Source organism: Nelumbo nucifera, chromosome 5 (assembly GCF_055504915.1).
Source record: "Nelumbo nucifera cultivar China Antique chromosome 5, China Antique-T2T, whole genome shotgun sequence".
NCBI classification, from domain to species: Eukaryota; Viridiplantae; Streptophyta; class Magnoliopsida; order Proteales; family Nelumbonaceae; genus Nelumbo; species Nelumbo nucifera.
Genome location: NC_142653.1, coordinates 22130837 through 22146536, shown reverse-complemented (window position 1 = coordinate 22146536; position 15700 = coordinate 22130837). Strand labels below are relative to the sequence as shown.

The window sequence follows — 15700 nt, the reverse complement described above, 5'->3', positions numbered from 1 at the left end:
GATCGGACGTATGATTAGTTCGGCAAATATGCTCAGTTCGGGAGAAAGAACAACCAACACTTAACCAAAAGTCATTCCATTTCAAAAGTAAGGTAGTACATTTAAAAAAAAATAAAAAATTTACAAGCTCGGAGCTATTTCTTCATTATTAGAAGGCACTTCAACAATACCCGAAGGCCCCCGCCTCGCCTTCGGAGTCTGGCTCACCCTCAGCAGCATTGGCCATCTCCTGAGTTATGCGCGAAGTGGATATGACGCTAATATCGAGCTCGGGGTACGTATTCCGGATCATCCACCGGCTTAGTTTAAAACCCCTCCTGTATGAATCCACCATCAAATCATCAAAGCCCGACGAAGCAATGTACTCATCGACCGCCTTCTCCTTGGCATCTTCGATACCTTGAGAAAAGATCTGCGTCCTCTCCCTGATGTCCTCCTGAAGGTACTCGACCTGATGCTGCAGATCCAGCCTCAAGTCCGCCATGTGCTTCACCACCACTCCCATGGCCTCGGCATCTCTCTGAGACATCGCCTGCCTGATCCGTGAAAAACGAGTAGCCTCCTCGGCAGCTCGTGCCTGCCTCGAGCTCCTCTCCACCTGAGCCGCCAAGGTGTGAATAGAAGAATTCACCTACCAAAAGGAACCGAATGATCAAAAGAACCAACAAAATGAAAGCCAAAGAGCTCTAAAAAAGGGAGAACACTTACCACCATGGCATGGGTAACGGCACGACAGGCCACTTGATGCAGAGGGAGATCAGTCCACGCCGCGACCTCCTCGGGGAAAATAGCCTCCTTACTCTTTTGAAGAGCATGGGTCGGCGACAGCACACTCCTGAAATCCCTCGGGGCCCCTGAGCCCGAGGGCCTAGCTCGCGTATGAGCAGACCCGGAGTAAGCAGGAGCACCGGAGTATGTAGGAGCCCCTGTGTAAGTAGTCTCAGCATAAGGGCCCCCTGCCGGCTCCTGCATTGGAGGAACCATCTCGGGCTCCCTGGGCAGATCTTCTGGCGGATAGTCCGGCACCTCGGGCTCCGCATCCCGGGGCATCTCGGCACGAGTTCGCTTGGCAACCCGCTTTCTCCTCTTCATGCCTTGGAACAAGTGCCCACCCGGGTCCCTCGAAAATCCATCACACCTGCAAAAAGAAGTTCGCCATCAGTAAAAAGCAAGAAAGACAGCAAGACAGAATCTCTAAGTGAAGAACCTACCCGAGCTCAGCCCGGCTGCAATGAGCTTGGTCTCCGTTAGATACTGTTGACACTTCAGCCCAAGCCGCGCCCATTGCCGGAGGCCCTTCGCCGTCTCTTTGTCAAGCGTGACCCCGGAGTCAGGAGCGGCCATCCCCCACCTGGTCTGAAACGGCCACCCCAGCACACTTCGCACCCTAAAATAGTCCCGCTTCCATGCTGGGACCTTGTTGGGGAGTTCATGTAAAAGCTTAAAGCCCGGGCGATGAGACAAGTAGTATGCCCGCCTACGCCCGGGGAGGGGACCCGCTTGCTTCTTAAGCATCAAGATTGATGAAAAAATCTCCAAGTACAAAGGAAAGCTCTTTTCGCAAAATAAGGAGATTGTCCCCACCAAATTTCGAATGGAGTTTGGGTGAAGCTGGCCGACCGTCACGCCGAAGTGGTTCAAGACTTCGACAAGGAGGGGATGGAAAGGCAATCACAGCTCCGCGGCGAGCTGCTCCCGGAATATCACGATCTCATCAGGACCGTGTTCCCAAGGAAAGCTACCCGAAGGTATGAAATAAGCGTACTCCCCGGGCAAGTTATAGTAGGTAATGAGGGATTGGAGCCCCTCGGGCGTCATGATCGAAGGACCAAACTTGTCTAACATCTGACCCCGACGAGAGGTGGATGCCAAACTACCCGAATCGCCTCGGCCTATGAGTTCGAACTCTTCCTCGAGCTCTACCTCCGGCTCGCTAGGGCTATCAGGGGATGCAACTCGGTTCGTAGAACCTGCATCAGACCCGCTAGAAGGACTATCTGAGCTATCCAAGCTAGACATCAGGGAGTGAGATGGGATCCAGGAAAGTACTCACCCGGAAAAAGGTTGTAGACCACAGGAGCTCGGACGAGCAGAAGACCTTGAACGCGAACTGAAAAAACCTGGACGCAAACTGGATGCGAGCTCGAGAGAAATACAGAAGTGATAGGGATTGGGGTCCCCCCTGCTATTTACACTCACAGTGACCGAAAGGCGACGGCTTAGATCAAAGCCCATCCGACGGCCCACAGCCGCACTGACCGCACGTCCCCTGAGACCGAGACGTGATTGGCGCACGTCTTTCTGAAATTGATAGAGCGTCGGCGCACGTCTTTTCGAAATTGACGGAACGCCAGCACACGTCTCCTCAATAAAAGCGGCAGCGACACGTTTTTTCAAATTTGAAAAGACGCCTGCTATCGCGCCTCCCAAGTGGCACGCTTTTTTGAAATTTCGAAATAAAGTGCACGCCGCCACATCTATCAGCGTTTAGGTAGGCTGGCACGCTTCCCGCTTTTTGGACGCTAGAAGAAACCCAAGGAACCCTGACAACGCACTTTGCACCGTCAGAACCAAGATTCAAAGTACAGGGCAAATCTACCTGACACCTTGCGAACTCCCCGCGCCAGGGCAAGACCCTTAGCGCGAGGAGTGGGGGGCAATTGATGAAGGAAGATTCGGCCCGACCTCGCAACCACGCCACGTGACAAAAAACAAGTAGCTCGGCACTTAAAGCAGCGTACCCAGGGTGCAAACACCAAAGGGAAGAAACCAGCAGTCCGAACTCCCCTCGAGGAGCCCGAACTCCCTTCGAGGAGCCCGACCTCCCTACGAGGAGCCCGACCTCCCTACTAAGATCTCGAACTCCCTACTAAGAGGTCGAACTCCCCACGAGGAGCCCGAACTCTCCCTTTGGCCCCAAGCCACACAAAGCAGTGACCCGAACTGGCCTGCCTCATGGCAGTTCGGGACACTCCCCTATCCGAACTCAAGACTTCGCCTCGCACACCGCTCCAGCACTTCGCCTCCAGAAACACCGAACTAGACAAACCACACCGTACCTGACACCGAAGGAGTCCGTATCTAGGGGCGGCGCACCTGACTGACTTGGGATCTGACGCTTGACAGCCGCACTTCAACGGCCACCTGCCACCATCACCTGCCACCGCCATCTCCGGTTACAGAGACGGCTCCGACAAAAAGAGCAGTGGCGGTTTTGCCCCAGCAGAAGTGATGACACCCGAACTGGCAGAAGCACGGAAGTAATCATACCTGACCTGACAGAAGCCTAGGAGTGAGTGCGCGAGGTGATTATAAAAGGCTCTCTACCCCCCGAGAACATGGTATGCAAACTTTGCGCTATCTGGTTTTATCTTGCCTTTGAAGGATTCTAACTTGAGCTTCGGAGCCTTTACACCGGGTTCCCCCCGGAGCTTCCTCATCTTCTCCGTTTCAGGTTCTCTGCTACTCGGTTCAGAGGCAAGGTCCTTGACAGCTAAGATTGGCCGGATTGCGTATCATCACTACCCCATAGTTCTATTTGTTTGCGGTGCGCATGTGAGCTAGATACGAATCTTGCACCTAGTTCAGTTTTACATATGTTCTTTACTATGTTTTGCACTCTTACAGTCTTAGCTGATGCAATATTTGCATTTATTGGAAGTGCAAAATTTGTATTCAAAAAAATTGAGGCAATATTCTCATTGCCTTTCTCCTATGGTCTTCTCTCATATAAAGTGGGGATCACATCATGTTGCTTCCATTGTCTTTGTTCCTATAAAGTGGGGGTCATATCATTTTACTTCTCACAAACAAACAAAACAATGTCGAATCTAAAATAATAGTAAATCATAACTTACATTTACACCAACATAAATGAAATTTGTACTATAAACAAATGGAAGCTTAAAAGAAAGTTATAGAGCACACTTAGAGAGGACAACCAAATTGCTGCGCATGGGCGAAGAAAGTATTGTTAATATGAAGATGAGTGCAATGGTGAAGCTAGGAGCCTAGGAATTTTCTCTTGGGGGGGGGGGGTTATATAACATTTTTTTTGGCTTATGGTAATGGAAAGGCTATATTACATTATATTAAGGCCATGTTTGGGAGTGCTTATTTTGGCCATTAAGCACTTATTGGTATTTGAGAAGTAAGCCCGAAATAAGTGCTTATTTAAAAAATAAGGGCTTATTTTTTAAGCTAAAATTTCCAACTTTTTTTAAGTGTTTATACAATAAGCACTTATTCATTTTTTTTCTTTCAAATTTATCCTTAGTTGATTTTTAAGAAAGTACTTTTATACAATAAGTACTTTTATGAAAGCACTTTTAAGAAAATATTTTTATGAAAGCACTTTTAAGAAAGTACTTTGACGGAAGTGCTTATGATAACCCCGGAGCTGCCGGCATTGGAGGAATTCTAAGAAATGAGAATGGTCACACATGCTGGGTTTATAATGGTCCGATTGTGATAGCTAACTCCACAAAGGCAGAAGTGTTAGTCACTCTAATAGGGATTCGCCTAGTCAGCAAATTGGGTATCCAAGGCATCTCAGTTGAAGGTGACTCAGCCAATGCTATAAGATGGTTGAAACAACAGGAAACTGGACCTTGGAGACTTAGTCACTTCCTATCAGAGGCAAGGGACCTTCCGGCTCCTTTGAATGTTTCTCTAACCTGGATCCCAAGGGAACTAAATGCAATAGCAGATGGTCTAGCAAAATTAGGAGTTATTCTAGAGACTTTGTACTGTGATTCCTGTCCTCCTGTGTAATTCTCAGGGGGCTAGCCCCTCTTTTGTATTTGTACACATTCTTGTGTACCTCTCCTTTCTTCAATAAAATTGTTAACTTTTCTAAAAAAAAGCATTTTTTTATAAACACACTTTTATAAAGTACTGTTATGAAAACATTTTTTATAAATGCATTTTTACGAATGCACTTTTACGAAAGTACTTTTATGAAAGCACTTTTACAAAAATACTTTTATGAAAACACTTTTATGTTTTATAAAGTGCTTTCATAAAAGTACTTTCACAAAAGTGCTTTCATAAAAGTGTTTTTGTAAAAATGCTTTCATAAAAGTACTTTTTTAAAGTGCTTTCAAAGGGTATATTTTGAAAATTTGAAAGAAAAATAAAGGACAAAATAGTTACAAATGCTTATTTAAGTACTCATTAGATAAAAAGACTACCAAACGCACAATATAAAATAAGTGCTTAATTTAAAAAATAAACACTTTAAAAATTTGGATGTCAAATGCAAATAAGTGCTTATTTGAATAAACGCTTGTTTTTAAGCACTTATTTTTAACTTAAACACTCTCAAACATGGCCTAAACACTCTGTATGGAAATAATCCATGAGAGAGAGAGAGAGAGAGAGAGAAACTCATCGGACCCTTAACTCTTTTATAGGAGTGCTTTTGTTATGTTTTATTTTGTTTTTTTTTTTCCTTAACAAGAACAAGAACAAAAACAAGAACAAGAATATAAAATAAGGGGTAGAAGAGACAAGGTTTCGACAAAAATAGGGTGGGAGGAGATGAAAGGGGAGAGAGAGGGTGAGAGGGTTTGGATCAATTACAAAAGGCCCGAATGTAAAAATAAACACTTTTTTTTTTTTTTTTAATATGTGAGATGTTAAGTGTTAAGTGGGTGAAACCATAACATTTTAATGGGGAATTGGGATGTCACCAACTCACTATCATGTGAGATTTAATAGGTGATTATTAAGAAGCAAAGTTTTCCCAATCTAACAAAAGTACAGAACTACGAAAGTTTGAGGAGGGGGCAAAGAGACCCCATCCAATAACTTGGTTCCGCCCTTGGATTAATGTATTAGACTTCAATATCTAATCATAGAAGACCTTGGGGAATATGGCATGCCGTTTCTTTGGCACAAAATAATGGCGTGGATCCCAAACCTAGGAATGCAAATACTGCAAAGTATTCACTTGCTTTCCAATAAATCCAGGTACTTCTAAAAAGAATAAGCCTTTTTTTTAAGGTTGCAATATTTTTTTTTTCTTTTGTACCAATGAAGATCGTAAATTTTGATTTATTTTTGTTTTAATTTTGTAGGGATGGCAACGGAGCGGATTTGGGGAGGGTTTTATAAATTCTAGACGCTATCGGCCTCCCTACCTCCCAACCTGTAATTGCCCCAAAACCTATAGTGGGTTAGATTTTGAGAATCGAAATCCTCCCCACACATGAAAGTGCAAAACCCTCCCAGCATTTAAGGGTATGGGCGGGTTGGGTTTAAAACCCACATCTAATTTCCTATTATTTATTGTCATGTATAAGCAATAAATAAGTAAAATAATACAAATAAACATCAAGATTTCTAATTATTTGATTAAGATATGTAAAAAACACATAAACTATCAATTATCTTTCACATAAAATTTAAATTATTATTAAATTCAACACCTAATACATAATGTTTATATGTTTTCCAACAATATGCAGGTCGGGGAGGATAGGGTTTAGCCTAATACGGTACCCGTACCTGTACCCGTACAGGTTGTAGAATCCCAACCACGTACCTGCCCCTAAACTCGTCATTTAAGCAACCCCCTCCCCCCGTCAGAGAGTAGGGGCGGGTACCCACTGGGTAGGATAGAAATTGCCATCCTTGCAATTTTGTCTATTTTTTTTTTCCATTTACATTGCAGATGCAGTAAACTAATATATGAAATAAATTAAAGTAAGGCTCAAAACAAAAATAAACTAGCATTTGCATTTTTCTCACTTGCATTATCTTACATTTGTGCTTAATGCAAATAATATTGCATTGCAAAGAAACAAGATTAAAGAGAATAAGAAGAATAGTCAACAGCTTATAAGTTAATCGTGGATAATAAGGCTGCATTTGGCATTCCCTATTTTAAATCTTTACTTCTTTTTTGCAGTTAAAATGCCCCTATCAATACTGTGTTTTAACTACAAACAGGAGATAAATCCTTAAAATAAGGAAATTTTGAATAATACCACTTGATTGGTTATTTTATTTATGGTACCATTTGATGGGGCTGTGAGCTTTTCTAATATCGTATCTTTTTGGTATCATAGTTGCCCCCCTATGCGTGCGTGCAAAGAAAGAAATCATGATCCATTGGGTGATAAAAGCCACATCAGGTATAAACCAAAACATTCCATAATTTGAGTGAGGTATTCAGCTTAATGTTTATGTATGTTGTAAGAGATTAAAACCTATTCAAGGACCTCACTTAACAGGTTAAGCTTTTAGGTTGAATGGTTCTTTGAGATGGTACCAGAGTCATTTTAACCAAGTGGTATAGTGTTCGATTCTCATCACCCCCATTATAATTAATTAAGTTTCAGCACAAGGTATGGGTGGGCTTGTGTTGTCCATGCTTCAAGCCTAATGGGCTCTCATGACATATTATTCTTTACCCAAAAAATTGGAACGTTCCAAAAATTTGAAAAGAAAAAACAAAAAATCCACAAGTACAAGTAAAAGAAAGGGATTGAGCTAGCCATTTTTTTTTTCATAAACATGGCAAATGTTCATGAAAAAACATTTTGAATAACCAATTTTCCCTTTTTTTTGAAAAAAATGGTATGCACCCAAGGCATTGTTTGTTTGTAGTGCAATCCCATTTGCATTAACATAGGGTACAAGTTGAAACAAAACTGGATTAAAGTTGATAGGCTACATTTGGGAGTACTTAAAAATAAGTGTTTATTCAAATAATCACGTATTTCATAATCCCAACGTTTGAGCTTGTTTTTAAGTGTTTATTTATTTTATGACTTGTCTTGCCCTGCCAAGTTAACTAAGGGTGTCAATGAACCGGTTTTGGACGGACCAACAAGGCATATTGGTTTGGATCAATACAGACTTAATGGTCCAAAGTATTAGTTAGATTAGATTGCTAGTCCGTCTTTAATAAATTTATATTAGATTGGGTTGGACTAAGCCAATATTTGACCCATTGATATAAGATAAGAATATAGGTGTCGGTGGATCATGTTTAGGTTGAAACCAATTTAAATTAAAACAAACTTAAATGATCCAAACATTAAATTAGACCAGTCCAAAATAATCTAAAATATTAGTTGGATTGGATTAGACGTGGTCTATTTATAATGGATTCACATTGGGTTCAACCGGATTGGATCCTGTCCTATTGACACCCATAATGTTAACTAGCTCTATTTGGAACAAGTATCTTTTCACCAAATATTCATGAGCGCTTGCTAAAATAAGCACGATTGGTTTTCAAATAAGCACTCCCAAATTCCACCTAAATCAAAATATACACCCAAATTGTATGTATACACCGTCATGCTTTTGGATGAGTGCAAATGAAATTGCACCGCAAACAAACCGGCCCAAATCATTGCCCTAAAAGAAAAGAAAATAATAAGGCAATTATTATTACATCACAAATTCACAATCATAATTGGTCCAGACGATTTCTCTCGTGTGGGTCCTATTAAAGCGCTGATCTTGTGACTCCGATGTCCGACCACGTACTACGGGGCTTGACGGTGACGCCAGACCATGGCCCCGCCCCGATGCCCAAGAAACCTACATTACGGTTTGATGTGCGTTGTCATGTCATGTGAGATGGTCCGATGGAGCCGCTTTTAAGCATTCACGAGCACCAATATCCGCAACTCCACGATGAGACGGCGACACTTCTACGGATCCTCATCTCCTCCCCCTTTCCGACCTCCGGAGCTTCTCTAGTCTAATCCCATGGTGTCCGAGTAAATAATCGGGGTTAGGGTTTCAGAATGGAGTCTGAGCTCAAAGACCTCACTTCGACCAATCAAACTCTAGAGCCAGTCGACGAGTCTCACGAGGAGGTCCCAGGTAAAGACGACCGCCCATTGTTGAAATCTGATTCAAGCGTGAGCTCTCCTACCATCTCTGCTGAGAGTTTGGAGGAGCTTGATAAGAAATTCGCAGCCTTCGTTCGGAAAGATGTCTACGGGACGTTGGGCAGAGGTGAATTGCCGTTGCTGGAGAAATTCCTGCTGGGATTCGCTCTCGTCACGCTCGTCCCCATCCGCTTAGTTCTCGGAATCGTTATACTGGTCCTGTATTACTTGATTTGTCGATTCTGTACGCTTTTCTCCGTCCCGAATCGGGACGACGAGCAGGAGGATTATGCTCACATGGTTGGGTGGAGAAGAGCCGTGATTGTTCAGTGTGGGAGGTTTCTTTCGAGGGCATTGCTCTTCACTCTAGGTTTTTACTGGATTAATGAGTCGTATCGGAATCCTCTTGCAGTGGATAAATTGGCGAGCGAGGTAAAATAAATTCTGATTTTTAATCATTTTTCTGCCATCTGAATATCATTGCACGTTCTGAATGTTTTATTAGCAGAAATACGAGCAATTGTATTAGAGGAAATTAGGACAAATCTTGGTATAATTTAGTTTATATTTCACTCTTATTATTTGAATTGCCAATGTAGCTATAGGTTTGCAAAAGCAAAACATGGGTTTATCAGACGTGTCAAATAAATGCTAATAGTCTGTGTTATTCTTATTTTGGTTACTTTGCTTTTACTTCCTTATTCTGAAATTAGGGCTAGTATTAGCGTATGCTTTGTGGGAATTCTTCATGATGCCACGTTCTCTTTATTACTCTTTCAGCCTCGAGAGATTCAACAAGAGCTGAACTATTTTATTATTAGTACAGCGTCTTAGATTTTCCATCTCGGCGGATTGCTAGAGGATATAAATTGAGGACAATCATGCCATGGATTGTAATAGGATGGATAAGAGAAAGGCACAGGTCCAGCTGGCCAAGGAGACTTGGGGATACAAACACAAGAAAGAGAAGAATTCCTGGAGTGAGAAAGAGAAATTTGAGCAGTGAAGTTGAGTTACTTTCATAGGGCCCATAATTGCTGTATCCCTTAGGCTTGGTTGGCTACGTTAATTCGTGGATTCTTTCACTATTTTAATACAAATATTTAATCTCCCAAATTCTCTGCAGCTAGTGGTAGTTTTTAATTTTACTTTTCTTATGTATTGTTGGAAAATGGAAACTGTTGTGTGAAGCCCAGTTTAAGTAAACCTAGCTTTCTAGACCATCCAATGATGATTGAGCTTACTTCCAGATTAAGGTTGCCTTTGCTGGGGAGGACATCGGTTGTAAGTTTTTGGTATAGTACGGGACTTGATATTGGCCATTGGGCAGCTCCTTATGTGATATGAGACTTGGGGGTTTTGTACTTAGATAATTCTTGGGGTGTTTGTACTTTACTAGTTCTTATATATTTCCTGACTGCTGAATGATACATCATGCAATACAAACTCTTAATGCAGCTTCCCTTTCTATGGACGAAGTGCATGAAAACCATGAAATATGTTTGAGCAAAAGTAATATCTGTATGGCTATCTGAATCCATTGATCCCCGAAGAGGGAGGGGGACTAACTATGTTCAAGAATTTGATTTATCATTTAAAGAAAAGAATGGAGTAGAAGAAACTCTTAGGGCTCCCTTTCTGGTGAAGTGCATGCAAACCATGGAATATGTTTGAAAATGTTCTAAACAGCAGATTGCAATGTCTGTATGGTTAACTGAATCCACTGGCTCCCTAAGAGGGAGGGGGACTGTGTTCAAGAATATGATTAACTATTTAAAGAAAATAACAGTTTCATTATGGGAGTTACTTATCAGAAAAAAGTTGCTTATAAAAAAAGAACGTTTCATTTATGGAAGTTCTTCTAAAGGGGAGAAGAACTAAACATGCATTTAATTGCTCTTATTGGCATACTTTTAGTGTAATTTATTTTGGAAATCCAGTGCTTATGTTCTAGTGATCAATCTTTTCTTTCTTCTGACCTCTTTTCGTTTTTCTAATTGGTTAGAATGAGTGCAATGAACAGTCTGAACAACCTGAAAGACCTGGGGCTATCATATCTAACCATGTCTCCTACTTGGATATTTTATACCACATGTCTTCTTCCTTTCCAAGCTTTGTTGCTAAGGTGGACCAACTAACTAATACTATTGACTTTTCGGACTACATAGAATTTATGATCATACTTCTCTACTTATATTTTTGGTATTGACATGTTTCTGTTCTATTTTGTTAACTTTAATCCTGGATTTCATTGCCGAAGAGATCAGTGGCTAAACTTCCCCTCGTTGGTCTCATCAGGTCTGTTCATATAAGTTATTTCCTAAATTATTGTTCCTTAGTTCATTCATATTATTACCTTGAATGCTTAATCTGTTAGTGAATTTCTCCTGTATATTTAATGCAAATGTAAATAATCATTTTTTCCTTCAAAAAAATATTCAGAGCTTTAAACTCCAAATGTAAATAATCATGCAAATGTAAATAACATGTAAATATGCCTCAAGATTCAAAATAAGAAAAAAAAGGAGAATTGGGCTGCACAAAGATCTCGTTAAGGTCCCCTAACAAATTAAATCACATGATCATGACTGCAGGATATCTACAACAATTAGGATAAGTTGGGCATAAGCTGAATTCCAGTTTTGAATTATTTCAGTAATGTTTTATTTATTTTTTTTGATCAATAACACTTTCATTAATTCATCAGTAGAAAATTTACAAGTGGAAGACAAACACACTTATCTTCCAAGAGTCACAAAGAACTTCAAGAAAGGAAAGAAGAAAATACAAAGATACAAGGACACTAACATTACAACTTAGCCCAAAACAAGGAATCCCTTTCTGCCCCTTGTTTTGCTAAACCGTCAGCTAGGGAATTAGCTGATCTCTTAATCCAACATGTCTTAATTTCCATCTCCCGCACCAGCCATTTGAATTTCCTCTTCTCATTGTTATACTTCCAAAGATCATTTTGTTCTTTGGTCAGCCACCCTATCACCACCTCTGAATCCCCTTCAATTATAAGTTTCTTGATGTTCAATTCCTTAGCTTTCCGGGCTCCTTCCATAATTGCACATATCTCAGCTCTAAGGGAGTCACCCACTCCAATTGGGCCTGAGAGCATAGCAGAGATGACCCCATTTTCATCTCTGAAAACACCCCGATCCCTGATTGTCCCGGGTTTCCCCTACTGCATCCATCAAAGTTTAATTTCAAGAATCCACTAGGTGGGGGGGTCCAAGCCACACTCATTACTGACTTGGTCTGCGTGCAACTTGCAATTTCACCCCACTTCCTCAACATGTCATCCACAGTGTATCTGTGAATATTTCCAGAGATTTCAGCCACTGTACTGCCCTAAACTGTATGATAGCCCTCAAATCTGCTGTCCCTATTTGAGTTTCTGAGAATATCCTGGAGTTCCTTTCTTCCCACAGTGTCCAACATACTGCAGCCCTTAGTCCTCTCCACATTGTCCTTCCCCTTTTTAATCACCACCTGAAGAAGGAGGGGGCGAAAAGGCCCTGCATGTCTGATGGGGGATTCCAACTTCATCCAAATAAGGAGAAAGCCCAATCCCACAATGACCTCGCGAAGTGGCACGACACCATTAGGTGAAAACCAGTCTCCCCATCTACATTACACAGAACACACCACTGAGGTGACAAGCAAGTATTGGGTCTCTTCTTTTGGAGTAGATCACCAGTGTTGATTCTTTCCAGATAGGCTTCCCAACAAAAACTACCAACCCTAGGAGGTATAGCTCTGCACCAAACCTCACCAACGGGAAAAGGGGACAGAGTAGGACTGGTGGACTGACTTAAGACTTTGAAGAACGAAGCACAAGAGAAAATGCCATTGGGGTTAGGTGTCCAAATTCTAGAATCCGCCCTAGTGGGGTCTAAGACAACGTTATCAAGAAGTGCAAGAAGGCTCGAAATACAGTCGAAGTCTGAATCCCTCAAATCCCTTCTTAGACCCAAGTTCCACTCAATCCCAGAAGTGGAAGAGGACAGGGTGGTGAAAGACGAGATCGACTCATTTTTCAAATCAGAAAGAGCGTACAAAGACGGAAACTGATCCTTTAGAGGGGCGCTCCCCACCCAGGTTTGTTCCCAAAATTTTATGGAGTTACCGGAATTCAAGTCATACCTAATATTAGGAATGAAAACTGGAAGCAGGTCATGAATGGCTTTCCAAGGAGAGTTGCTTGTGATCCTAGCTCTGATTCCAGCGTCCCATCCGTTGTGCTCCAACCCATGAATACTTGCCACTCTTCTAGCCCATAGCTTCTCCTTCTCCATAGGAAACCTCCACAACCACTTCCCCAGCAGAGTCATATTCCTTCTCTTAATACTCCCAAGCCCTAAACCACCACACGACTTACTCCTGCACACTATTTCCCAGCTAACTCTATGATCCCTCTTCTCTTCTCCTGGCTCCCACAGGAAATCTCTCATTAACTTCTCTAATCTGTTAGCAATCTTCACTGGGATTTTAAACACCGACATGAAGAAGATGGGTAAGTTAGCAAGCGTGGCCTTAATTAATGTAATTCTCCCGCCAAGAGAGAGGTAATTCTTTTTCCAGGATACCAATCTTTTTTCAAACCTTTCCATCACCGGGTTCCAGAAACTCTCTCTCTTGGGATTATCACCTAATCTTCACTGGGATTTTCAGTAATGTTTTATTGATCTTGTGTCAAATATTGATTGCTGATAGTTTCTAATTTCTATTCTATGTTCCTTTCATGGTTGTTATGTCTATCAAGTTGGTTTGAGCTGTGCATTTACTTGCACTAATTAGTTATTTGTGGTGCTGGCTCCAATTCTTTGTTTGTTCTTATGGGACTGACCATTTAGGTGATTTTACTCATTATTTTAAAAATTTTGAGATTCCATGTTTAAGTATATCGTGGAACATGGTTAAGTATTATTGGGTGGGAATAACTAAGCATGATCGTCACATTAAAAGACAGAGTGTCCAACTGTGCATAGCAAGCAAACATAGATGAACGGTAGATTAGGTCTATAGATGAATGGTATATCTTATAGGAAATTATTCCGAATTCTATTTGCTATTTGTGTTTAGACAGAAAGAAACAAGAGTAAGAGCACTCTCAAGCTTTCAAACTCTCATTGGCAACTGGTAGAGTGAAGAAGCATTTAATTTTCTAGGATTTTTAACTGAAAAGTTAAAGCAGGTCTCTCTCTCTCTCTCTCTCTCTCTCTGATGCAGACATTGGGAAAAAAAAAGAACCATGGAGAAATAAATCATATTTCTCTCAATCCTCCTCAAGTGGTAGTTTCCTAATTTTTGGATTTTTCATTTTCTGTCAATTTTAGTTTTATGGAAAAATTACCTGATTGGCAGTTGTCATTAGAATAAGTTGAATTGGTCTTAAGGAGTTAAATTAGTTGAATGTGTCTTGTATAAACCTTTGAGGTTATCACATTTATTAAAAAGACAAAAATTATCAAAAAAACATTGAGGCCGTAACATGTTTCTCATGTCTTAAGTTTTGGTGTTGAACTTAATAGTTTGACTTGATTTTGGTGTCACTAGATAATTTCAGTTGGGTAGATGATTGTAATTTAAGTGCCAAATAATTATCATATCCATGCCTTATTCCAACTAGATGGGGTCAGCTACATGAATCCTGTTTCGCCAATCCATTCTATTTATAGCCATATCCACTGTTAAATTATTACTGCTTAAACATTTCTGACTACTTCTACCCATGCCCTTTTTGGTCTACCACTAGCTCTTCTAGCCCCTTCCACTCGTAACAAATCACTTCTTCTAACTGGAGCTATTGGTGGTCTTCTATGCACGTGACCAAACCATCTTAGTCTACTCTCTCTCATTTTATCACTTATTGGAGATGCTACTAGGTTTCTATGGATGGCTTCATTCCTAATCCTATCCTTTATAGTTTTTCCACTCATCCATCTTAGCATGTGCATTTCTGCCACACTTATTTTCTGAACATGTTGCTTCTTGACTGTCCAACACTATGCTCCATACAACATAGCTGGCCTTACAACTTTTTTTTTTTATATAATTTTCCTTTTAATTTAAGTGATATTCTCTTATCACACAAAAGACCAGATGCACCCCTATGGTTTGCCCAACCTGCTCTAATTCTCTGGGTGACATCCTCCTCAATCTCTCCCTTGTTATGAATTATTGAACCAAAGTACTAGAAATAGTCACATTGAATTATCTCTTGCTCTCCAATCCTAAGTCTATCCTGATTTACACTCCTATTATTACTAAATTTACCTGTCATGTACTATATTTTATTCCTACGTATTTTAAAACATCTTGTTTCTAGGGCATTTTTTCCATATGCTTAATTATGTATTTAATTCTTCATTAGTTTCATTAATGCCAAGTAATTAGATACATAGGAATAAGCTTAATTTAGCATTTAGTCCTTCATTAGTTACTATTTTTTTTAGAAATATGCTGTAACGCTGGCTGGTAGATGGATTTCAATCTCTAAGTAGATCCTGTTGTAATTGATTGAGAGTTGGAATGTGGAATTGAATTGAGGTTTGTGTTTTTGGTACCTTGTAAGTTATGACACCCCATGCCTGCAGAACTACTCTTGTCTTCTTCCTCCGCCTCCTCTTCTCTATTCTATGTTTTCTCCTCGCTGGAACTATTCTCTATTACATATGCATGTTGTCTTGCTTCTCTTTTTCTTTCTAACATCTAGTTGCTTTCAAGAAATTTGAGCATTTAAATTATTAAACAAGACCGGCTTCTCTCAGCTGGTTTAAACTGAAAACCTATCCAAGTCTTATTTCACCATAGATCAGCCTACCACATATCTGCTT

At 40.8% G+C, this 15700-nt stretch overlaps 1 protein-coding gene across 2 annotated transcripts in view; it reads left to right on the top strand.

The window, feature by feature from the left end:
- The first annotated feature begins 8591 nt into the window (after positions 1 to 8591).
- Positions 8592 to 15700, top strand: part of LOC104595755 (Phospholipid/glycerol acyltransferase family protein) — a 34389-nt gene continuing 27280 nt past the window's right edge. For both annotated transcript variants that reach the window (XM_010256629.3, XM_010256628.3), the window contains exons 1-3: positions 8592 to 9287; positions 10861 to 10980; positions 11116 to 11153. In XM_010256629.3, the coding sequence (XP_010254931.1) occupies positions 8769 to 9287; positions 10861 to 10980; positions 11116 to 11153 (677 nt within the window). In that variant the 5' untranslated portion in view covers positions 8592 to 8768. The remainder of the gene's footprint in view (positions 9288 to 10860; positions 10981 to 11115; positions 11154 to 15700) is intronic.